General features: G+C 37.7%; 1 protein-coding gene across 4 annotated transcripts in view; it reads right to left on the bottom strand.

Annotated features, from left to right (window-relative positions):
- clocka (clock circadian regulator a) overlaps positions 1-25,616 on the bottom strand; it is a 65,260-nt gene that overhangs the window by 18,954 nt on the left and 20,690 nt on the right. For all 4 annotated transcript variants that reach the window (XM_057352579.1, XM_057352575.1, XM_057352577.1 and 1 more), the window contains exons 3-4: positions 4,687-4,916; positions 4,321-4,413 (exon numbers count right to left, since the gene is read on the bottom strand). In XM_057352579.1, coding sequence (XP_057208562.1) covers positions 4,321-4,340 — 20 coding nt within the window. In that variant the 5' untranslated portion in view covers positions 4,341-4,413; positions 4,687-4,916. The remainder of the gene's footprint in view (positions 1-4,320; positions 4,414-4,686; positions 4,917-25,616) is intronic.

Below are 25,616 nucleotides of genomic sequence, written 5' to 3' on the forward strand. Positions count from 1 at the left end.
TGTGGTTCAATGATACCAAACAGCACAGTGACTACTGTTCTCCTTTTCAATAGGCTGTATGATTGATTACAAGATTGGATACATGTGTGTGACTAATTAAAGAAACTATTTAGTTTGAAATATTACTATAATCCAATCTTTTCTAAGGGATACCAACAAATGTGTCCAGGTTATTTTAGAATATCTTTGTAGAATAAGCAATAATTCATCTCTTTCCACTGCTTCTTTTCTTTATTCTATGACATACAAAAGGCATGCAAGTATACATGATATTATAGCTTTTAATTTCATCACTCTTCAGGAGGAATGAAGCATTATTTCAATGAGCTGTAAGGGTACCAACAAATTTGAGCACGTCTGTATATGACCAAAACACAGCTTACTTGTGAGTACAAAACACCTTTTACAGGCATCTGTCATTGTTACCGATTGGACATTTGAACATAAACATTTGTCTGTAATTAGCCTATTATTTTATGTCTGACAACAGAAACATTCTAAAATGCAACCTCTGCTCAGCTGTCGGTAACAGAGACGTTTCAAAAGCATCAACCCTACTGCAAGGACACTAAGAAGCATAAACAAATATCAGATAAAATAATGGAATACATTTTCTTTGATCATCAGCCACTATATATTGTGGAAGACGAACATTTTCTGCGACTCATGTCACAGGCTGCTATGTTTTATGTAAATATGTCACTTGCCAATATTCAATTGTCAATTCATGAGACTTTCCCTTCTCTTAATTTGAATACTTGATATACATTGTTGTTAAATATAGTTTAATAAATAATGCTACTAAGAAAGCTTCAAATAGCTTCTGTAATCGGTGATCGGACGATACAGCTTTCAGTGATCGAGGATTGGCCTCAAAAATCCTGATCGGAGCACCCCTAGTGTCGGTGCATCCCTAGCAAAAATCCTTTTAAAACCTTCAGAGAATGTTCCCTGTTAGCTGGGAATACAAGGAAACAACAGTGTATTTTCACATTCACTTTGGAATATGAACTGAATAAGTGACAAGAAAATTACAAAAAAGAAGATTGACCCCATGAAGTTAACCATTAATAATTGATAATATGGAGAAGTAAATGTGTAAATCATGTTCTTTAATCACTCCATTCATACGTCACAAACAAAAGAGGTAAAATATTCTTTGAACACAGATTGGTTGCATCTTTGTCACCTCTGAAGCTACCATCCAATTACGCACAAATTACCCATTGATTTAGTCGCAGTTTCAGAGTTTAATAAATGGCCACCAAATGCGTCACCGCATCAGCCGTGGTAGACTCGTGCGTGACACGCTGCCACCATAAAAGCACACGTATCGGCTAACAACCTCGAATGACCCCATTCCTCACCTGCCCTGCAGCTTAAAGTAGTTGTATTTAAGGGACCCTCCGCAGGGTTATAAGGCACAAACTCGCGGACCCTACACACATTTACTGTTAAAATGAAAATGAAGGGCTGTGACAGCTGTGAAGGCACAAACAGGTCTATTAGTCACAACACATGCGGAGGGTGGTATTTTCATTCTGCCTACAAAGTCCACCTTCTAACCTCCATCTGACTACTTTACGCCTCTCACACCGTAACAGCTCAACATTCAACTATATAAGATAAGATGTAACAAATTGTGCCATTTTATAAAGACCTCACCTACAGTGTCATTTATGCAATGGAAACAATGCAGCGCTTATCGGTTACAGTGTCACTGCTCTCTTTGACACGCACGGAGAGAGGATGTGCAAAGGCTTTCGATGGCTTATCATTAACTTTAATAGTGTTTGTGTTGTGAGAGAAAAACAGAAAACAGCTTTTTGCTTTTTATTCCGCCATATTCCCTATTTCTGTGGGGCAAACACACAAACAATGTGACCACAACAATGCAATATAGATGATTCAGACGTCAATACGGATTACAAACAGAAGTGAATTTCTGGTATTGACAATTATCGAGAGAAAACATTTGAGCTGCAGCATGGCCCATTAAAGATGTGTTTGCTAAGCCGATGCATAGTTGTACCTTGTATTCCAGGGCTTTTAAAGCAGCCCTGAACTGTTGAACACACGCTTGGCCTAGATATGCTCAAAGAAATGTTCAGTTGATATCAGAAACGTGGACTTGAGACTCAAGTCACAACGTTGACGTCTTGTTGCTTGACTTGGCAAATGTAAGTACTTAAGATTTTGCCAAATTTGACAACTATAATTACTCAAAAGGAGTCACGCTGTTACAGGCTGAGCTTCACCCAACTTGCTGTCGGATGGTGTTTGGAAAGTGTCAAATGTGTGTGTGGAGAGGATGGAAAAATGTGTCTTAACTAAATCACATATTGACATATTTGAAAGTAACACCAAAAATGATAACCTTAAAATGTGGAAACTTAAAGCTTACTTTTGGCTATTTTATTAATAACACTAGAAACTACCCAACTTGGAACTACCCAATCAATCTCTGGGAGGGTTGCCAGGTCCACGGTTTACCCACACAATTGGGTTACTTTTAAACTGTGTCTGTGGGTTTTTTTTTGCGGGATACAAGTGAAGAATATTTTCATTTATAATTTAAGATGGAGTTATTTATGAAAAAAGATTATTTTAATTTTATGGTATTTTAAAGGTCCAGTGTATGGCATTTAGCGGCATCTAGTCATGAGGTTGCGAATTGCAACCAACGGCTCCCTCCACACCTCCCCTCTCTCTTTCAAAGCACTACGGTGGCTGACACAGGACTAAGATGTCGTCACGTTTTCGCTTCTTTGCTGAAGGAGATAACATATTTATGAAACACGCTTTGTAGAGCAGTTTGTCCTTTTAGTGCTACTGTAGAAACAACATGACGAATTCCATGTAAGGGGACCCGCGGTGTATGTAGATAGAAATATCTCATTCTAAGGTAATACAAATATAACGCTTCATTATGTAAGGTCTTTATATAGCTCTGGAAATATAGTTATGTATATTATATTGCATTTCTGTCAATAGATCCTTCAAAAAATTACACATTTGACCTTTAAGTATAGTAGTGGCATATTTTTGAGTTTTGGCTTTTAGAGTGGGCTCATTGGGCTAGTTTTGAATTTGTTTTGATTAACCATTGGGATGTTTTTTATTATGCAGATCTGGCAACCCTGATGCTGTAACTAAAACGTGATGGAACACTAAACTTTGACTTTCAGACTATGACTGTCTTTGCAGATATTAAATGCAATCACATTAAGTGCCGATGCTATGTGAAGTCTAAATATATCTGTTGGCACGTCAAGGGCTTGGTAGATTCACCTTTGATTGACTGTATAGCAGGTAAGTCCTGTCTCATCACCTTCAGCAGGGGCAGAAATAAGTGCATAATTACTAACCTTATAATAAACTTTTGAAAGTAAACACGGATTTCAATTATAATTACAAAGCACGATTAAGAAAATTACAGTGTACAATAATACTATAAAATGTACTATAATTGCTAAAGATTGCATGAGCGTTAAATCAAAAGAGAGCGGTTTTTATAACTGTCCTGGGGATAAACAGCCTTTTTTTGGAGAACCGTCTACATGCACGTCTTTGGTCACATCACAACACCGTGCATGTTTTGGAAGCCATGTCAAGCTAAAACAAAACTGAAAAGCATTAAATCATTGAGCTCCACCAATCCGTGCTTAAACACGACCGTGTGCCCCATGCCACCTTTCCACTCACGGTTCATATAATCTTAGAGATGAGTGTTTCTTATAAAGATTCATTGGAGAAGGTAAACAAATACAGATTGTGAAAGCCCCATGGCTGTGCCTTAAGTTCCTGTTCTTGACCGGATGTGCTTTCTCCATGTTACTTCACTTTGAATCCTGCGAGAGAGGAAAATGGAGCTCCGGCTCTGTTCAGTGTGGAGGTAATCCCGGGATTATCTTGAAAAATTCCACACCACTGTCGTACAATGGCGCATCTCGCTGTCACTTAACAGGCCCAACCAGTCAGAAAAATCCAGGCGAGCTAGAGCAGGTCATTTCACTCTTGTTGCTTAGTAACCGACCATAGGTGTGTTATTTTGGCGTGTTAGGAGGAATGCTATCTTATGATCATAATGTTAAGATTTTATATAAGCGGTCTGTGCATCGGATATAAATTTAACCATGGTAGTGGTGTCAAGCAAATAATGCTTTTATGGAGATGGGACAGGAACGGTGGTCTTGGTCTCTCTGTTATATGATTCTGAATATTACTGATTATTCAGAAAACAATTGTGAGCAAATAATGTGGCTATTGTTAACAGAACAAAACTCAAACTGAAGTGTATAGGGTTAGTTGAGTGCTCACCGGTCTATGCTGGAAGTCATTTTTGTAGCGTGTTCAAGGTTGCAGATGTAGAGAGAGGACCTTTAAGCGTGAGGTAGACATTTGTATATTAACCTAGGCACAAAGAAACAAAAGAAACCAGCATTTAATTCATCAACTATAAATGCATTTGATTTGATAGGCACTTATTATCACATATTAAAAATTTTAATACTACAGTGTTCTGCACTGTGGTATTGCTAGTACTGTCGGCTCCTCTAGGATAAATTGCTATTACGTGTCCTCATTTATAGGTCACTTTGAATATTAGTGTCTAATAAATCAATAAATGTATAACGATGCATGAGTGTGAGCACAATTTAATGATCCATTCCAAAGCAAACTTACCTCCAGCTCTGCTTTCTCTATATAAGGAGTTGTAAGGTCACGGGATGTAGGGTCAGCCGGTGGACTAGATAGATGCGTTTGAATATCAATATTGTTGTATGCGGGTTCAGTCAGAGGTCTCTGTGAGCACCTGAAGGTCAAGGTTTAAAATCCTGCTGTGGACCCCAGTGGGGTGCATGTGATTTCCGTCGGGTGCGAGACTGAAGGTACCACATGTTAGCAGTAGCTGCCTGCAAATAAAAACAGATCGATGCACATCAGGATCACATATTTTACATTTGATAATTCCTATGCATATTTTTTATTTTCCTGCTATAGGACATATTTATATATAATATTTCTGACCAATATGCAGAGCAACTCGTCACTTTATAGTTTTTGTTGACTGAAATAAATACGTTTCATGAACATTTACAATTTAACAAGAAATTATGCCTGGAAGTGGCAAAACATCATGCATGCCGAATGTCGGTTCTAAAACAAAAATGGAAACCTGTTAGGAAAACAGGGAAAAAAATGACATTATGAATATTTCCATTGAGCATAAGTGTGAGTACAGTCATCATGTGTTGATTTCACCCTAGGGTACTGAACATGCATAAAACGTACTATTTGAGACCTATCAAGTGTCCTTAACATCGTTTGTTACCAGCATAAAATTCTGTTTTATGTTTAAACGATTTTGCAGAATTAATTGAAAATGGGTTTCCGAAATGTGTTCCTGTGAAGTTCTGCGCAGGAACAGTTTTCTTGTGGGCTATAGGACATAAGAAACAAAGCTGACTCAAGTCATGATTTTGGGTTTTAGCTGCAATGCCCTTTAAACACCAGAAATCTTTTCTCTAAACTAACGGCTTTATCAAAACATTGCTCCAATGACATAAAAATGATTATCAAAACATAGATCTTGCGTATAAAAAATAAAGAGCATCAGAATATGCAAAGCTAGGCTGTCAAGTTGTAGGAAAACATGCCACCTAAAACCACATAGTCTTACAAACCTCACCTCCATTCCAAACATGATGACTTATTTATGACCTTATGCCAAAACTGTTCAACCTTAAGAAATAATCTACAATATGGCATCATATACAGGGTCTAAATCTAATACATTACCACAATGGGTTTTGCTTCACTAATCTGATGGGACAAGAAGTGTGTGGCTCGGCTCCTCTGTGTCTGCTGCATTTCAGAATGAAACGGATGTGCTAGTTTATTTCGATTTTACATTTAGCATAGGATTTTATACAAAGCTACTAAAAAGCATTTGTATTCCAACAAATTTTATTCATTCACGTGTTTTCTGAGAATCGAACCCACATTCATGGTGTTGCTAGTGACACGCACCAACAGCTGAGCTATTCAAAGTTCAGTCTTATAAGACGAACATGGCCAAAAGTGCATGTCTGAAGATATTCAATCAAAAGTCTAATGTCCATTGGCTAAGGCTTCACAAATGTGCCGAGTCTCCCACAACACCACTGATAAAATTCCTGTACCCACTGCAATGTTTGTTTTTGCACATTGCAATAAGAAAAGCGTTCAGACAGAAAAACACATGTTTTCATTACTACTCATAAAATGATAGAGCACATAACCGTCTTTGCCCTCTTGCCAGAAGCAGTCAGTTGAACTTGTTTACAAGCTTGTACTTGAAGGCCATTTCAACCATATAAAAGAAACTAATATCACAGAGATTATCCTAATGGCAGAAGTTCCCATGCCTTATCCGTTACCACACGCTATGAGCAACAGTTCTGGCGTGGTTCATTTTCATACAAAATTCATCTGTGAAAATGCACGAACACAAATTCCTCAATGCACCCACACATTCTTTGAAGTTCAAATAAACATCACACGCAACTACGAACCGCCTTCCAAAATTGGATCAACCGGAAACGTCATAAACACTTACACCAGAAACATATGTGCAAATGTCTAGATTTAATTTTAAATGTAAATGGTTTATGTAGTAACAGAGTTCATTTTGCTATTATAATATAGTAATTTTATTTGTTTGGTGAAATGCAAAGATGCACATGGACCTGAGAGGGATGCTGACGCAAAGAAATCAAGTAGTTCTGAGGGGGCAGAACATTGGTAGAGAAAATTATGTTGTCCATAAATATTTACACAAAATACTGTCAAAATATTGAGTACAATCTACTATTTTTTACTCTAAACAGTAATAGTCATCATGTTGTAATAAACATTTATAATGGTAATGTTATATTTCATAACTGTAAGGTTGTCTTATGTGCTAGTCCGTGCAAAAATGATTAAGACACAAAAGCTGTGGCTGTAATTACTTCTGGGTCATCTATAACACTGGATACGGAAGCTCAAGTTGCATGCAATGCCTTGTGGGATAGCACTGCATCCACAAAACTCTAGGGAGCGGTTTCCCGCAGGGATTAGATTAAACCAGGACTAGGTTTTAGTTAAATTAGGACATTTAAATAGTTTTAACAAACATGCCTTACAAAAAACATTACTTGTGTGCATTTTTAGACAAAACAATGGCACTGATACATTTTAAGATATGTTAGTGCAAGCTGTTTTCAGTTTAGACAGCTCAAACATTTATTTTAGTCTAGGACTAGACTTGAGCCCTGTACGGGAAACCACCCCTAAATGTACTCTACATATTTTATTTCAGGTATTGAATGCTTACAGAAAACTCCAGTATACCGTGTTTGCAAGACCAAGCAATAGTAAGAATAATATGTTAGTAGGTTATTCTGATCGAAGCCAGTGTCTTGTCACATGCATGTCTGGACCTCTGGTTACGCCCCATTGAACACCAACTATGTATCCTACTGACTCCTGTCTGAGACACTCGCACACAGAGATAACAACAAATTCAGACTGTTCCAAGCCACTCCTGCAGCATTAATGGGAAATTAAAGGCAAGCTGATACAAAGAGCTACAATCTGACCAGACACAACATGACTAACAGAATAACTAACACAACGTAAATTAAAAGTAAGAAACTACACAGCCCTAGGATGAAAATTCTTGTTTTATAAACTAAATAAAAACTAGACATTGTAATAAAACTATAGACATAGGCTGTGTCCGAAATCGCCCACTATACCCTCATTCACTATTCCCTACATTAGTTCACTAATATAGTCCACTTTAAGGAGCGGGTGAAAACAAGTAACTAAATTCGGACACTCTGTGCACTGGAAATGCTGTGGGCGCCATCGCGAGATAGCTAGCAGCTAGCCGCGAGTGTACATCTGTTGTACACTCGTTATTATGATGCATCATGGGATTGAATGAGTGCACTGCCACTCAATAATGTGCACTATGAATTCAGACACCACTAAAAATGGATGTCCCCCCAAATAGTGCACTATATTAGAGTACAGGGGGCTATTTCTGACACAGCCATAGTTTCCAAGAGGATTTGGCAAAATATCCCTGTAGCTCATCGCAAATATTTTTAAAGTCCCAGTGAAATAAAAAATTACAATTCTTATTTTTTTATGAAATATTGCAGCGTTTATAGTAAATAGTTTATCAATGTGGGTAATTTTCTTTTTAAAATTCACGTACCCTCATAATCCTCAGTTAAAATCTGAAAATGCACTTCCGCTCTGAAATGACTATCCATCTCAAATGACGTAAATTAGACGGCTTGGCTGGGGCCAGAGCCATTGAGAGAGAGAGTCGCATCAACTTCGTTGATTCCAATGGAACAGTTTTTTCACAGCAATGGAGGCTAGTAACGCAAGGAGCTGCGACTAAAAAGACCAATTGATGTAAACTTCTAACCCATTTAAAGATAAAAGCCATTTAATGAATAAAAAATGAAAGAAATAAAGCATTTAAAGAGAAAACATAACTTCCTGGAACTATCTGAAGGCTTCATGAATCACGTGACGCTCCAGCGTTTTGGACTTCCGTTGGCAGAACTCTCTCTCTCAATGGCTCTGGCCGGGGCATCCCTTAACTCCTCCCCTTCAACTGTCAGTCTGCTGCCAGTTTCATTTCAAAATCAATGCAACAGCTGTTTTTACACATCCAATCAATTCGCAGTTAAAAACGCAAGCCACGGCCACCTTTGGATTTCGTTTTCACTCGGAAATGTGTCCGAATACGCAAGTAAAAAGATATTCTGAAGAATGTAGAAAAGAAGATATTCTGAAGAATGTAGAAAAGAAGATATTCTGAAGAATGTAGAAAAGAAGATATTCTGAAGAATGTAGGAAAGTAAACAGTTCTGGGGCACTTTTGACTTTCATTGTGAATTTTCCTACTATGGTAGTCAATGGGGGTCAAAGAACTGTTTGGTTACAAGCATTCATGGGTCAAAGACGTTAAGATGTACCCATCAAAAGAAATTTACAAAAGTGTTTTATATCCATAGAAAGCACATTAAATGTAAGTAAAATGTCTACTTTAAGGTCTACTTTAAGTTTTTGGAGAATAAAATGTCTAAATCTGCATGGTTGAAATAATGTTACACAATATTTATGTACAAATTCAAACAACATGCTTATTCTGACTTGAACATATTAAAATATATAAAAGAATTAGGGAGCATATAACATTTTATTGTGCTTTAAATTAGTAAAAAAAAATCTTATTGACAAATGGGCAAAACCTCGGATAGTGGCATTTTTTAAAAATGTACAAGTAATTAGTCTTTTAATATGTCATAAATTGATTTTTGTTGTAAATATGCCTGACAAGATTGCTACACTGTATGACATTTTAGTGGGCGTCTTCTATTAATCAGGGAAAATGTATGATATTTATTTTTTGCAAAGAAAAACAAAAATAAACAGAAAACCTTTTCTTTCTTTCTTTTGAACAACAATTTAAAGCAGTATTACACTTATTGTTTTTATGCTTAAACCCTTTTTAGTGTTTGACCCTCATCCAAATATATTTCTCTGTGTTCAACCAAACAAAGAAATTTATACAGGTTTGGAACAACTAGAGAGTGAGTAAATTAATACAGAATTTTATCATTTTGGGGGGAACTATCCCTTTAAAAGGACATGTAATACACACACCTTATCAAGTCATTATTCCAATGCAATACTTTACATAGGCCTTTGAAGAAAAGAGGACTTTTCATGAATTAAAAGCAAGTTTAAAATGTTTCAGTTCATCTAGTATAATCATATTCCCATTTGATTCCATTAGCATCTGTTGGTTTGGTTACAAATTAGGATAGAAATCCTCTACACATAACCTTTAGCATTTTTTGACGCCTCAGCCTCGTGTTTGTAGAAGTCTCTGATTTAGCGATATTTGGCATTAAGATGCTTTCCAGATAGGAATCATATTAATTGTAATGCAAAAGTTTTACTTCAACAAGCTTCATTACATAGAACTTACAGAGCAACATTCAGGGACGTGAACCCCTAACATTCCTTTCTGCAATGAACACGTAAACATGCCATTTGACCATACAATACTGAGAATCCAGTTTGAGGATTTCTTTGTATGGGGAGGAGAATGGGTATTCTATGAAAAAAACATGTGGAAGGGCACATGTGGAGAGAGAGGGGGCTTCAGGGGGAAGCATGCAGGAAAGTCAAATAATTCCTTTCTGTAAATTAAAATAAGGAGTCATTTTAGAAAATAAACTTTGAGAAAAAGCAAGATTTATAATCCTGTGCAAGAAGGTATGAGAAAAATGAATAAACCAACGCGCAAGGAAGAAAAAACACGAGGGGGAGTATTTGTGAAAAAAGGGAAGAAAAGAGGATAAAAGCAGACATAAAAGCGTAAGAGTAAAGAAAAAGAGGAAGTACGACAGTCCCTAGCGGTTGTGTCGTTCTCAGTAGGCTGAGAAATGGTTTTGTAACTGTGATGTCAGTAGATGCTTCACTGACCTGTTGACCCAGTGACCTACTTTGCTTCTAGCTCTCTCTGTTCCTACTCCACAGCGACTTAATCACAGCTCAACAGGCAGCCAATCACGCGGTGGCCTTACTCACCATACATTCGCTAGCAGCAAATCAGAGAGTCAGGATTGGCTTACCATAAGCAACCAACAGCCAATATCAGGCTGAGAAAGAAATCAAAGACTGCAAACCAGGGATGTGAAGAAAGATGAGCGGGATTGCATTGAAGAGCTCAGGAAGGGGAGGAAAAATGAAACACGTCTGTGTGTCTCATAAGGACATGAGTTTAAACAAAACCACTGAAGCAGTCGTGAAACTCACTTGGCTGAGGTCAGAGTGACATCTGCTCTTTCTAAGACTGAAACATCTACAGATTTTGCTAGTGAGCCAAAACAGTTGTGCCCTATAAGCGCCAGGTTAAAATACAACAAGCTCATCAGTGTTAATTTCGTTGACGAAAAACTACATAGAAAAGTATTCGTTAACGACATGTTTTCACTGATGAAAACGAGACTATAACTAAATAAAAATGAATGCATGATAACAAAAACTGTAATAAAAATATACTTACATTTTCATCAACTAATAAAAACGAGATGAAAATAACAGTTAATCAGTTTGCACGCATGTGCTGCTTATCTCATATAAACGGTGAAGCACAGAGAAGGGTATGGGTAAGGGTAGGGGTAAGCACAGACATATATTCTGTGTCTCCATGCGGTTTACAAAGCGTCTTATTTTCCTTCACGATCGTCGGTAAAACGCCGCAAGCTTGAAGCGCGACTGCAGGTTTAATATGATACAATTAATATACAATAAAATGTTCATATAAATTAATATTAAGATAAATTAAATATAAAATAAATTGTTATATTGTAACTAAACACAGATTGTAAGTTAACTGCGGGCCAGGCAAGTGTGTCTGATGAAACCGTCTATATAGCAATAAAAAATAAACAAATAAAAATAAAATAAAAGCACATAAAACATTTGAACAACAAATGAAATAAAATTAAAGGAGCCATGAATTAAAACCACAATTTTTACCCGAGATTTTGTTGTATAAGATGGAATCTTATTCAAGCGAACATTCTGTAAGTGTCAGAACTGAAAACGCCCTTGTTACTGAAATTACAATTGTTATTAACACCAGGCCCAGCGAACGCCAGGTCCTGGAATGCACCTATAGATAGGTTGAACACTGCCTCTGCAGAAAAATATCAACGACTACTTCTCTTGCACCGCCCACTGGTTCGCGAATAACTTTAGCCACACACAGTACACACTCCCGCATTTGTGATGATCGACAAACTGGTAACAATAGCGACATATTTTTTGGCTAAAGATTCGTTTTGTCCGTCAGTTTAAACTAAACTGCTGATATGCGCTGTGTTGTGTTTATGCTCGGAAGGCTCCATCACACAGCGCTCTTTTGCTGTGTTGCCATGTTTGTTATTAATAAGCACTTTTATGCTTGTCGTTTGGTCTTAGATCCAAAACCCTCAGCACCTAGGTCTTAATAAATGATCTTGCAGATTTTAAGTTACAATATATAAACAATTTGCATTTTATGGTTTGTTTTTGTCTTGTCTTTATTTGCTTATTTTTTCTGTGAAGATCTGGCAACTCGGTCACTTTAACGAAGGGCTCTCGAGGGCGGCTAGCCCCGTGTCATATGTGCAAAAGTGACTTGTTTCACTGTTATTTTTATTTAGAGCGACCAAGCAACAAACTTGCAACATTGTGCAGCGCCTGGTTGTGGAAGAACACAGTCGCTTCCTTCGGATTCTGATATTAGGAATGTGTGGTTGAAGTTTATTTTTAAGTACGTTCCTGCTCACGTGGGTGAAACATTGAGCATTTGTTCGCTTCATTTCACGTGGATTCCTTTGTAAACAAGGCGCTGGATTTGCGGAGAGACTATAATTAAAAAGCAGTGCTGTGCAGTCAATATTGGATCCGACAGGAATGGCGCAGCAATCTTATGTGAGTAAATCATATTTGTACTATGCGTCACTATTGCTTTGTTAGAGATCGCTTGATATGTCCTAATAATGTGTAACCTAACGTTACGTCTCTAACCAAATTCACAGAAGGCTCCAACTAAGTTTACTACGAAAACTGCTTTCCAATCATAGCAGTGGGCGTTTACTTCCAAGTCTTCAATGCGGCACGGCCATTTAAACAGAGCGTTTGACGAGCCGGCCTCAAAACCCGTGTAGAAAATAGCCTATTACTTATTGATTTTGATGTTTTCGAATGTAAAAACCACGCAAATGTCATAAGCAGACCTCATACAACAGTATAAAACAATAAACAAGCCCAGTTCAGGACACCTTTAACATAAAATTTAAAACAAAAATAAATGCTGATTCAAAATATTAACAAAACTGAAAACAAAACTATAAAAACATTATAGTCAATTTCAATGGAACTCCATTTTGCTGTACGTCTTTAATTCTTGTGATTTCTGCATCGCAGAACACAAACATCTTCAAACTCTCCAAAAATATCAATACAAACTTGGTCACACAGTAACACACATCATTAACTGAAGTGGTAACCAAACGCAGATTTTTCTCTTCTCTTCCTGTCCACATACATGCTTTTCAACTTTAATAAATTCATGCAAGGTGCCTACACATTCTCACTCAGATGGAGTCTCTACAGACACATGGTGTGTGTGCGTTTTCTCAGATGTAGGTCAGTAAAGCTCTGAGGATGTGAGTCACTCCAGTGTGGATCTTCAGCGCTGCTCTGCATGCACAGAGACGCCGTGACAACGGTGCCCATTGGCAATACCATAGCAACCACTCTCACCAAGCGGGATAAAAATAGATGTGCTGAATTCCTCTGCTGCAGAGTTTCCCTCTCATATTCTCTTTCAGCATTTTCTCCATTACTCATGCGGCAATCTACACAATCGACCAGAAAAGCCCTTTGCGAAGAGATCTGCAAAGCATACGGCTATCGGTAAATGATCCCATAACATCTATTACAATGTAAAAACTATGATTCGACAATCATTTTCATTCTCAATTAGATTAAACTGTTCTCTATGCACAGATATTGGTTAAGTCATTTTAAATTACATTTTACAGGTAATACAAGCATTTTATGCAGTGCAAATAATTATATTTTAAAGAAAATGCATGTATTAAGGAAAGGTTCTTTACTGTATTGAATTATGTTCAATGTGTTCCATCTCTAGGGTCGGGTACCGAAATCCGGTGCCACTTAAATACTGACTGAGCCTTTGATTGAGACATTTGCCCTCAAGTGAACAAAAGTCGGAAAGCTCTGATAATACAAATCTTATGGTTAAACGGGGTCGCAAATGATCGCGAGCACGCCCCACGGATCGGAACACACATGACCCGTTGATTGATCATACTGAAAAACCGTTTTAGTGCTTGCTCTCTCTCTCCCTCCATCAATCTCGGAGTGTTCAGCATTCATCATCTTTAACTTCAACAGCCACGTAAGGCCAGTTTTAAAGTGAAACTAACGTTCGACACGCTCATGACACATCTGTAATGCAAGCGATCACAATAAAACTGTTGCCCGCATTTAAAATCAACTAAGCGCGTGCTGCGTGCCGTGGAGCTTGTTCTTAATGAGTAACTATTGCAATGTCCTTAAAATGACATTGCATGCAGTGTGTAATGTTGCTGTGTGTGAATGTAAGCAGTCTGCCAAGCTGTAAAGCCGAAAGTGAACGAATAACAAACTTATTGGCTTGGGAAAAAAGGAGTCGACTCTGAATCACGCGAACGAGTCGTCTGTCGTTCTAATTTCAGTTCCGGGTCAGATTTGCGTCACTCCGTGCAATGCCTGCCTACGTTCCATTTGTGACACTGCACGCGGTACACCAATTACAGCAGACTAGACCATCTGACCAATCAGATCAGAGTGGGCTGACAGAAAGGAGGAGATTAGACAGATGAATCGCCGAACGAATCATTTGAGTCAGTCAAGAAGTAACAATAACTGCCTATTATTAGAAAATTAAAGTGTTTTTACAACTTGGATGTACATAAACTTGTTGTTGGACACTCCATAAACCTTAAAAAAAAAAATTTTTTAAATCACAAAATATTTACTCTTTAACACAGTAACACATTTGACAAGAAAGACAAGCGAGTCACAGTAGTGAAAGCCTTATAGCATCTATACTAAAGCCTTATAGCATCTGTCAGTCCGATCTCTAGACATCAGTCTGTCAAGCTTTTTACTCTGACTGCATGTTTTGTTTAAAATTATACCTATTCAATAAACATACTGTTTGTGTGCACATATAATGTAGCCTAGAAGGCTCTCTGTAAATGGACTTATTCATTTTCTGCCCACATTTCATTCAACCATGGTGAGCATTTACATTTACATATTCATTTGGCAGACGCTTTTATCCAAAAGCGACTTACAAGTAGGAGAGCATATAAACATTTTGTCAACATTTAGTTTTAGCTGGAGGGTAAACAAGGTAAACACTATAACATCTTTGTGTCCATCAGTGTCCATGCTCTTTTCACATTCACTTAAAACTTTAATTGTGAATTTGTTGTGTTGTGTTTTTTAATAGAATATATTGTTCTTTAACGTCATCCACCAGTGTTTTGTGGCTCTTTTTTTAAAGTATCGATTTAGGCACCGGTACCATTTTAAAAGTATTGATTTGGCACCGGTATCGAAAAAACCCAAACGATACCCAACCCTACCCATCTCAAACTATTTTCAGCCACTACACAAATCTGTGTTCAATATATTCTCATTTTATAAAAAGGGATTGGCTACTGTACACCAAATACATCTCACGGCAAGGAATCCCCTTGTGCTCGAATGTGCTGCCCAGTGATTCTTATGCTTGGGTATGTGTCTATTTATAACTCCGCTCTCCTCTTCCCCTCATAGTTCTCAGCATTCTCACTAGAACCAGTGTAAACTTTCTCCATTAATGGATGATTTATGTGTTATCTTCATGGGTAGTTCCCTTACGCCAGTGGTCAGGAACCTATGGCTCGCGAGCCACACGATAAGTTATCGTGATCAATGGCAAAAAATGTGCTTACATTTGATTAGTGACCTAGAAACGACACAGAATGTATGATACTGTATATCCAATACACCAGCACAATTTAACTTAGTCTTCATTTCCAAGTTTAAATAAAAAATCCCTGATTATTAATGTGGTTTATGCATGTGAAACATTCCCTTTGCCCATTAAACTAAAGGTTTCTATCTGTGAGCTTTTACAAACATGGTTGATGGGTGTGGCACTTGCAATAGTGATGATAGTGACAATGCAAAAGTGGCACTCCAGAGAGAAGCCGGGACTGCCGTCTGCTGTCGAGTGTCACGCACAGGGCGGGAGTGTGGATGACTGCGTCACCGTTACCATGACGATCGATCCATAAGCAACCACAGTCGACATTTAAAACCAGCTACGGCTTGGATACGCTCCCTTGGAAGTGAGGAGGATGCTTAAGAACTAGGCAAATTTTAACCTAGTTTAGTGTGCAAAACCTGCCTGTTTTGACTCAAAACTGGGCAAACATTTGTGTTTACAAACCTTGTCAACTTTACAAGCACAAAGTAATTTTCGCTCACGCTTGGCAAAGACCAAAAATAGATGAATGTAAGTGCTAAATGGACGCAGACACAAGCAGTTCAGGTCGCAAAACACAAAGAAAGCGTGTTTAATATACAGATATCATTAGCACTCACATTTTCATTCGGCAGTCTTACACACATACACAAACCTCAGGGTGGCATAGTGAAATGAAACGGTTCAGTAGACATAAGCAGTAAACACATTTATCTAATGAGTTCCCTAATATCCACACAGAGCGCAGGGGTGTGAATGAGAGACGGGCATTTAAATAAACACTGACAACAGCCATAAAACAACGCAATGTCACACCCATAAACCTGTTTTTTTTTTTTAACTGTAATCACACTGCATTCAATAAATCATTTTAGACAAAAAAGTTCAGTAAGAGGTTAGGAGAGACAAAACCCAGAACAGCAGAGCAGTAAAAACATCTTTCACATTTAAATGGAAACCAAAAACTTGACATAACTGAAATACCACTATCCATTAATGCAGTACAGTTTCATGAGAACCCATAAGAAGGGTTGAGTTTGTGCCAAATGCTCTTCTGCAATGACAGGAATAGGAAGACAAGCTTATCTGTATTAGAGATGTAGATTCTGGTTATGACTTGAGTACTCAACAGATAAATCTGAGTATTGAGGAGGGACCGAGTTCTGGTTTTTGCCGTTTTTATTTATTGCTGGTATGTGCATCAGTCACAAGCCATTACACCATCTATTCATATTCGTCTTATGGCATGAGTATTGCGTTTTTGTTTTTTTAAATAGACCCTTGCGTTTTATTTTGTTGTTTTACCTGTAACACTTCACAATAAGAGTGTTAATGCATAAGCTAATATAAACTAACAATGAACATCATCGTTTATTAAAGGGGCGATGAATTAAGACCTCAATTTTAACCCGAGCTTTTGTTATATAAGAGGGAATCGTATTCAAGCGAATATCCTGTAAGTGTCAGAACTGAAAACGCCCTTGTTACTGAAATTACAACTGTTATTGACACCAGGCTCAACGAACGCCAGGTCCTGGAATGCACCTATCAATATTGATAAGTTGAACACCGCCTCCACAGAAAAATATCAACGACTACTTCTCTAGCCCTGCCCACTGGTTCGAGCATGACAGTACTGAAGTAACACAAAATGCGCAAAACCAGATAGAGCGAGCAAGCAATAAACATGCTGTTAAAGATCGCAAAATATTGTGGAGTCAGTGCCTGGTTGTGGAAGAACACAGTCGCTGCATAACCTTCCTTCGGATTCCGACATTAGTAATGCGTGGTTGAAGTTTATTTATAAAGAGGTTCCAGCTCACGTGGGTAAAACATTGCCATGGATTCCTTTGTGAACAAGGCAGAGGTTGACGATGGATTTGCGGAGAGACTAAAATTAAAAAGCAGTGCTGTGCCATCAATATTGGATCCGATAGGAATGGTGCAGCAATCTTATGTGAGTACAACATATTTGTACTATTCGTCACTATTGCTGTGTTAGAGATTGCTGTGATTTGCCGGGCTCATATATCATTTTTCAAGGTTTTAGCCACCGTTTGCAAATAATGGAGGCTGTTTTGAAGTGTTTTGGTATTATTTCGGGTGCAGGGTCATATCCATAATTTACCGGGAGTCTCCCCATTTGTTTATTTATCATGGAAACTCTCGTAACATTTGCGATCGCGGTGATCTTATGTCCGGTTCGCGATCACGGGTCTCAAATGTTGACAGGTACGGATATCATTAAACACCATACAACTATAGGCTATACAAACTATACGCAAAGCCTTGCCATAACATCCGGGAAATAAGTCAGTAAATTTGAGTAAAATCACAGGCTTCATTTATCCCGTTCGAATGCGCCACATGAAATACAGATGTGGGGAGGTAATTTTTATATCACACGAGGTCCCCAGATAATACTAATCCTGTGCGAATAAGGCAAATGTGTAACCTAACATTACGTCTCCAACCAAATTCACAGAAGGCTCCAACTAAGTTTACTACGTAAACTGCTATCCAATCATAGCAGTGGGTGTTTACTTCCAAGTCTTCATGGCGGAATGCCCATTCAAATTGATCGTTTGTTAAGCCGGCCTCAAAACCCGGGTAGAAAATAGCCTATTACTTATTGATTTTGATGTTTTTGAACGTAAAAAGCCCAGTTCATCACACCTTTAAAGGGATAGATCACCCAAAAACAAAAAAAGACAATTTATTTACTCTCATGTGGATCGACACCTGTATTTGATTTTCTTCAATGGCACACAAATGAAGATATTTTGCGAAACGCCATACAATGGAATGTTCCATTCAATGGAAGTCAATGGGGACTAATGTTGTTTGGTTACAAACGTTCTTCGGAATATCTTCGTTTGCGTTCTGTAGATGAATAAAAGTCAATGGTTTGGAATAAATTATTTCCATTTCTGGGTTAACTACTTTAAATCTAAGTTCATGTTAAATTGAACATTTACTAATACATTTTTAAAATCAAAAGTTGTATATGTTAAAGCGATAGTTCATCCAAAAATAAAAATTCTGATATTTCCTCACCCTCTTATAATGTCAAACCTGTATGACTTTCTTTCTTCTGCAGAACACAAAAAATATATATTTTGAAGAATGTTGTTAACTGGCCCCCATTCACTTGCACTGGTATTGTGTTCATACAATAGAAGTGAATGGGGGCCAGTGCTGTTCGGTTACTGTGGAAGAAAGAAAGTCATAAAGGTTTAAAATGACAAGATGGCAAGTAAATGATGACAAAACTTTCATTTTATCTCTTTAACATTAGTTAACAATAATATTGGCATTAAGTAACATTAACCAACATTAATAAATGCTAAAAACTCATAATTCATGTTAGTTAATGCATTTACTAATGTTAACAAATACAACATTATTATTGTATCTCCATATAGTGTTGAGCACTGCTTTTCTCTTGTTGGAACTAAATGTATGGTTTAACTACACCCCCTATAACCAAACAGACTTTAAACCCAGAATCCAATTGTAACCAATCCAACTTAAAAACAACGTTCCATTTCAGCAAAATCATGTATAGCGGTTCCTAACTTCGTGGAAAAGTTGAACGACACCACATTATCTCTCTTGCGATTCAATTATTGCTGTCACTTCTGGGTACTCGAGCTAATCAGTATTGTCTATTATTTGTGTATGATGATAACTAAGTAAAGGTCACATTTTGTCCTCCAGGACGCTTTATATCACCGTGGCCTGATTTCCCAGATTTAGCGCTGCTTCTGTGGGCTTGTACTCAGCCTCGAGCCCCTGTCCCTGGGTCTCACAAAAGCTCCCTTTGTTCACCCTGACATCCAGCGGTCTACAGACAGGAAAATGTCTGAGCAATACGGCTTTCTACTGGCAGGGCCCCATGGCGCAGCTGCAGGAGGCCCCGTGGTGAAGTTGCTGCGGCTGTTGGCTTGCTCTTTCAGAGGAACGGCGAGGAGCCAACCACTGGCACCCGCGCCAAGTGGGTCAGTCGTGATCTCAGCCAGAGGGAGACAGAGAGCACAGGAGTATGTAAGGATTAGAGGCAAATAGGGCTGGGCGGGATGACCAAGAATCTATTTCACGGAATGAGTAATTTTATTTCACGGTAACAATCTCCAATTAAAATTCTATATCTTGTACCTCATTTTTTTAGATTAATTTTATTTATTTATTTATTTATTACAGTTCATTTGAATGCTCACCATAGTTATAATGTAGGCAAGTTATGAAAATGTACTAAAGATATCAAATTAATTTCTGATAATGATAAAATTATGATAAATCTGATCAAATGTATTATTTATTTATATTTATCTTCTGGCTATATCATATGTTGTACAGTAGGAAGATAGACAACATGTATAACAATGAAGTATGAATATATGCAAAAACAATGAGAGTACATGTATATGACGGTGTTCATGGGGTCTGTACTGTAGGTCTTCATCGCTCTTAACTGTCTAGATGCACACTTTTAGTGTGCTGCGACTCTTTGTCTTTAGGTTTGTTTTATTCTCGCGCTTGTCTTTGCACTGCGAGTCTCTGTTGACTCCACATGCGTCTCCCAAAACGGGGGGTTGCGGCGCGTCATGTCAAAGTGCTCACGCGGCGAGCATCATTGCGCATTTCAACGCAAGTTTCCCCTCGGCTCGCCTAAAGTTGAACTTTATTAAAAATATTAACAACTTTACAAAACAATCGGACTTCTGAAAAACGTGAGAATGAGCTTTTTTATATGCACACACAGATCCCTGCACGAGCACTGTGGTTGAGAGATGCGCCTGACTGGAGCGAATCACGAAACTTCAGACTGAAAGAAGGTCTAAAGAATATTTGATTTGTTCATTTGTTATGGGTGCATTAATTCACATGTTTTTTCATTATAATGGCCACGGAACACACGGAATAGAAAAATCTCTTATGGTTGACATTTTATTCCACGGTAACGGCATATTCCGTCATTCCGCCCAGCTCTAGAGGCAAATGTAGACAACTTAAGCTAAAGTGCCGGGTATACTTGACTTTCCGCGTCTGTGTCTGACTCTTGCACAAATGCGTCCACAGTTTCTTGAGCATACTCGATCGCGGGTAAGCGCGGATAGACGAGTTCGACAGACACATGCGCAGTAGGTCACCTAGTGGACTCGGCCAATTCAACATTTCTTCGCGCATGCGCATTTGTAGGCGTTTCGTCCGCAGGGTCTCAAAAATTGGGTTGCATGCTGACGGGATATGAGGACGACCGCGGACATTCCTGATGACAAAAATTAGGTCATGCGGGTGGCGCGCGGACGCAGACAGCCGGACTATACTTTGGGCTTAAGCACACACTACTACAGGACTCAAGCTCTTTGAAATTTTCAACAGCAATAAGGCGCAGACTGCAATAGGTGCTATGGTAACACTGCAGATGATAAGAGACACTACGACCAATTTCAAACTTGTTCTGTGGAGATCAAGAATAAAATAATGTTCTATGTGCTCGAGTTTGAGATTGTATTTTGGGATTGTAGGTACAGTCGGGGAGGAAAATAGGCTAGTTGATGCACCTACTATGACTAAAAAAGTCTGTGTGCACTTCACTTAAAGGGATAGTTCACCCAAACATAAAAATGATGTCATGAATTACTATTGTCAAGTTGTTCCAAACCTGTAAAAATGTCTTTGTTCTGTTGAAAACTATATAATATTTGGAATATAATATATATAATATAATATATTTGGAAGAATGTTAGCAACTGAGATTTCCTGGGCACCATTGACTACCATTAAAATGGTTATAAAATGTGCCCCAGAACGGTTTGTTTTCCTAAATTCTTCAAAATATTTTGTGTTCAACAGAACAAAAAAATTTATCATATAATAATTTTTTCTATTATGGTAGTCAATGGTGCACCAGAAATCTCATTTGCTAACATTCATATAGGCGAGTCATGAGTTATTCATGACAGACTTTTCATTTTGGGGTGAACTATCTCTTTAACATATATGTTAAAATGCCATTTTAAACTGATCTGGTTGAACTTCCTAAGATAGTAGATAGTCTGATTTATCTCTATGACCATGTCTGTGCACCGAGGAATGCTGTTACTCCTATTTTACAGGTTAGTAGTACAGCACGGTAAACCAGGTATATTTTCTTGAATACATGGCTTATATGTCAGAGGCTGAGGAAAATTTAGATTTACTAAGAACCAGCAACCAAAACAAAAGTGAAGAAGTGAAGGTCCCGCTCCAAACCAGCGTATGCTATTCGTTGAGCCAATGTTGCCATGTGTCGAGACGTCCGAAATAAACATACAGGTAGTTTTGATAGCATCACAGAACCAGTGTTGTTTACACTATAAAAAACCTATAAATAGCTCAAATACAGTTTCTTATTTTGAGATTGGGGTATATGTACCGTTCTGATACATGTTGATGTGTATGATGTGTACACTCATTGTGTTATTCAGTCGGAACGCCTCACGTGCCGCCCGCCCTTTACAATATATGTTTTTTTAACAGAGCTCACGTGAGCCTCTCCCAGTCTAAGGTGGCTGTCCACAGTTCAAAAGCATCTCATTTTCTCTAACTCACCTGTTACACCTGCATGACTCACAGAAAACAAACACGTGAAAACTGAACAAGCCTGCAAACACATCAACAACAGCCTAGCCACTAATCATTCATTTAATGTGTGTTGAACTTGTTAAAAATCTAACCAAAACAACTAAGCTCCATTTATAAGCAGATTCATGGAACCCCACCATGATAAAGCAAGATTTACAAGCACCAGGATGAGAGTTATGATACACTATCATCCTCCCTCTTTCCTCAGAACCACCTTTTCCAGGAACAAATCCAAAAAAGAAAAGGTCAGATGGTACAGCGATGGTATCAGACAAGGGTTTGAACCATACACCTTGACATGAGTTGTGTTGTATAGTTGAAAAAAGCAGATGTACTGCTCTGAATAAGCTGCATTTCAGATATATTTAAGCACATAAGCCAAAGTAATATCAAAATGATACGTTAAAAATATACTGTTGTTTGCACACACTTGGTTGTGTTGCCTGTGTAGCTTTAGTGATCAGTGGCAAACCAAGATCTCATTGATCCAGTAAAGCTAAAAACTCAAAAGTGCAGAACATGGAAGGAGACCAAATAATTGCATTAAATATTTGCAATAGACAGGTTTTTTTAAAGCGTAATGATACTATGCCAACTTGCCAAGGTTATCCATTTCCTCAGCAGACATGTCTCGGCAGGACCCAGGTAATCCCACACTCAGTCACTCTCTCTCGCTCGGTCTCTGTCATTCTCTCTCTCGTGTAAATCCTGTCTTATTACTCCAGTAACCACCATTGCTTGTACACACGTGACGTTTTCTAATTAGAAACAAAAGTTTGAACAGATTTTTTGACCTACAGATCTTAAATGCATGGCATATAGAAAGCTGTTACACACACCCCCGCAATAATGATGGTAACAAAATGTTAAATATTTTCAGATTCTGCGTGTAATTGATGAGCAAAATTATATACTAACTATGGGAGTTAATATTTCATATTTTCACAAACTTTGGTATTTAAAATTGTAACTTTATTTCAACTTAATTTTTATTTAACATCAAAGTAAACTTCCTTTAAAGTTTCATTTAAAAATCCTTTAAAGTCTGCACACATAGTAACAAAACAACCAGAAACAGCCTCAAGCTGTTTTCAATGCCACATACTCATGTAGCTTAGCCCCTTCAAATCTTGAGCAAATCCAGAATCAGACTTGCCTTAAAAATGTGCCCTAGATTCTGATCTGAAATAACTCCAAAGGCGGCAACAGTAAATAAGAATCATTTCACAATTTCTGACTTGAAACATGAAAGCACATATAAAAACATTCTTGTGGCATTCTTCATGAAAGCATCTACTTCAGAGATACCGTAAAATAAATAGTTGATATAAATCAGTCATCTTTTAGCTTCTTTTATATAACTGGCTGGGCAAAAAAAATTGATATTGTTGCTTAATCAAATCATTAAATTGTTAAGGCACATTTTTCTTTCTAGATATATCAACACCAAATTTCTGATTTACCCCAAAATGAATTAATGGGTACCTAACCTGCCCAGAATTCGTCTTCCGAGTTTAATTTTTGTCATTCAGCTAGTAACTGTAAATCAATTCATCTTTGCATAAATTGTACTGCTACTGCTTTACGGCTGTTGCTTTGCTGTTTGTTGTCTTCGTTAAACTACTGTAATTGTTTTTGTTATCACGGCCGGTATTGTTTTTGTGGTGAAGTCAGAAGCTTATCTTTTACATCATGCGGTTTGTTTACAGTCACCATTACTGAGGTTTGTGTGTTAAGTGTTGAAGTCTTTAAGTGAAAGGTGGCTTCTTTATCAGATGTAAAGATTGCTGAGTTCTAGGAAACATAAAATTACTCAAATGTATCATATTGTCAACTAATCATTTGCAGAGCAGCAAGTGTTTTGTTCATCTGAGACAAGAATATAGTGAACGAAAAATATCAAATTGACTGTTGAAAGAAATTAAAAATCATCATTTCAAGTGAAGTCAAGTTTTGTTTAGCAAAATATCATTTCTAGTGCAACAAGCTTCCAGTTTTCAAAGTTAAATGAAATGACATTATGATATGAGATACAATATGAGATGCATTTAGATGATGTAAATAGTGAATAAAGTGTAAATATCCATGTTACTGTCAACAAAATAAAACTAGAATACAGCTTATAAAAAAGATGATGAATCATTCATCATTGATAAAACAAAACATGCCTGTTATTTTCAAAGAAATGAAGTGGCATTTATACGAAGAACAGGCAATTTCTGCAGAGTCATACAGCTAATTCCTCACGTTTCCCTTGTGCTCATTTGCCATTTTCCCTCTCACTAAGAGAACACAGACATGTAATGCGACGTGAGGGGGTCTAAAGCCAAGACACTGAGATCACTGGAAACAGAGTCTAACGCCCGTTTCATAACGCCCCCATTGTCCTTTCACACCGGCAGTGTATGCACTGTGCAATTTCGCATTACGTTATTTAAATACATCAATGAGCAAAATATCTTCCAGAACTTCAAAGCGCCTTTTAAGTAGATTGCATAATTATGATTTGTTATATCTGCCAGTTTCATGCTCTTTTAGATCTACGTAGTACAAGTTATAAACAAAAAGCCATCGTGCTTTGAAGGATACGAAGTCACTAAAGGGTTAACTCACCATAGGAGAGTAATGTGCTCGCTTTCTCTCACACATACGCAATATAAGCAAATAACATGATGTCTATGTTGTTTTATCTGTTTTTTCAGATAGGTTATGTTGACTGGGTTACTTTCAGACAGTACCCTGACAGCGCAATGCGATCATTTTCCACTCCTTCATATGCAATATAAGCATAACATTTAAGATATACTTTATTTAAATCCTTTAAATGTGCTGTTGTGGTTTTAGCCAAAAACTCCTGGCAAAAGTGTTTTTCAAAATCAAATCAATGTTTTTGAAATCATTAAATAAAACATTAGACACCACTTACATGCTTTAAAGGTAAAAGTGTTACTTTTTCCTATCAATCTATGTGGATTTGAAAAAATCCGTAAAGTATGCACTGTCGCTTTAATTGAGCGTGAGAAGCGCAGCAAAAATAGACTCGCCGTCGAAATGATCGCTGCACTGCTGCTTACGCGCCGCTTCTGCTCCGAGAGCACGCGTTGCTTACGCATGCGGTATGAATGCGGTATGAATGCTCCGAAAAAAATACGCGTTGCTGACGCGTGCTGTGTGAAATGGGTGTAAGAGTGTGTGCGATCAAAATGCACAAGCATATTTTGTGCTCAAAAACCACTTAATACACATAAGCCACAGCTTCTTCATGCAAAATAGGTGTGAAAAAAAACAGACTATGCAAACTGGCAGGGCAAAATCGGAATAACAA

This window comes from Triplophysa rosa, linkage group LG15, assembly GCF_024868665.1.
Source record: "Triplophysa rosa linkage group LG15, Trosa_1v2, whole genome shotgun sequence".
NCBI lineage: Eukaryota > Metazoa > Chordata > Actinopteri > Cypriniformes > Nemacheilidae > Triplophysa > Triplophysa rosa.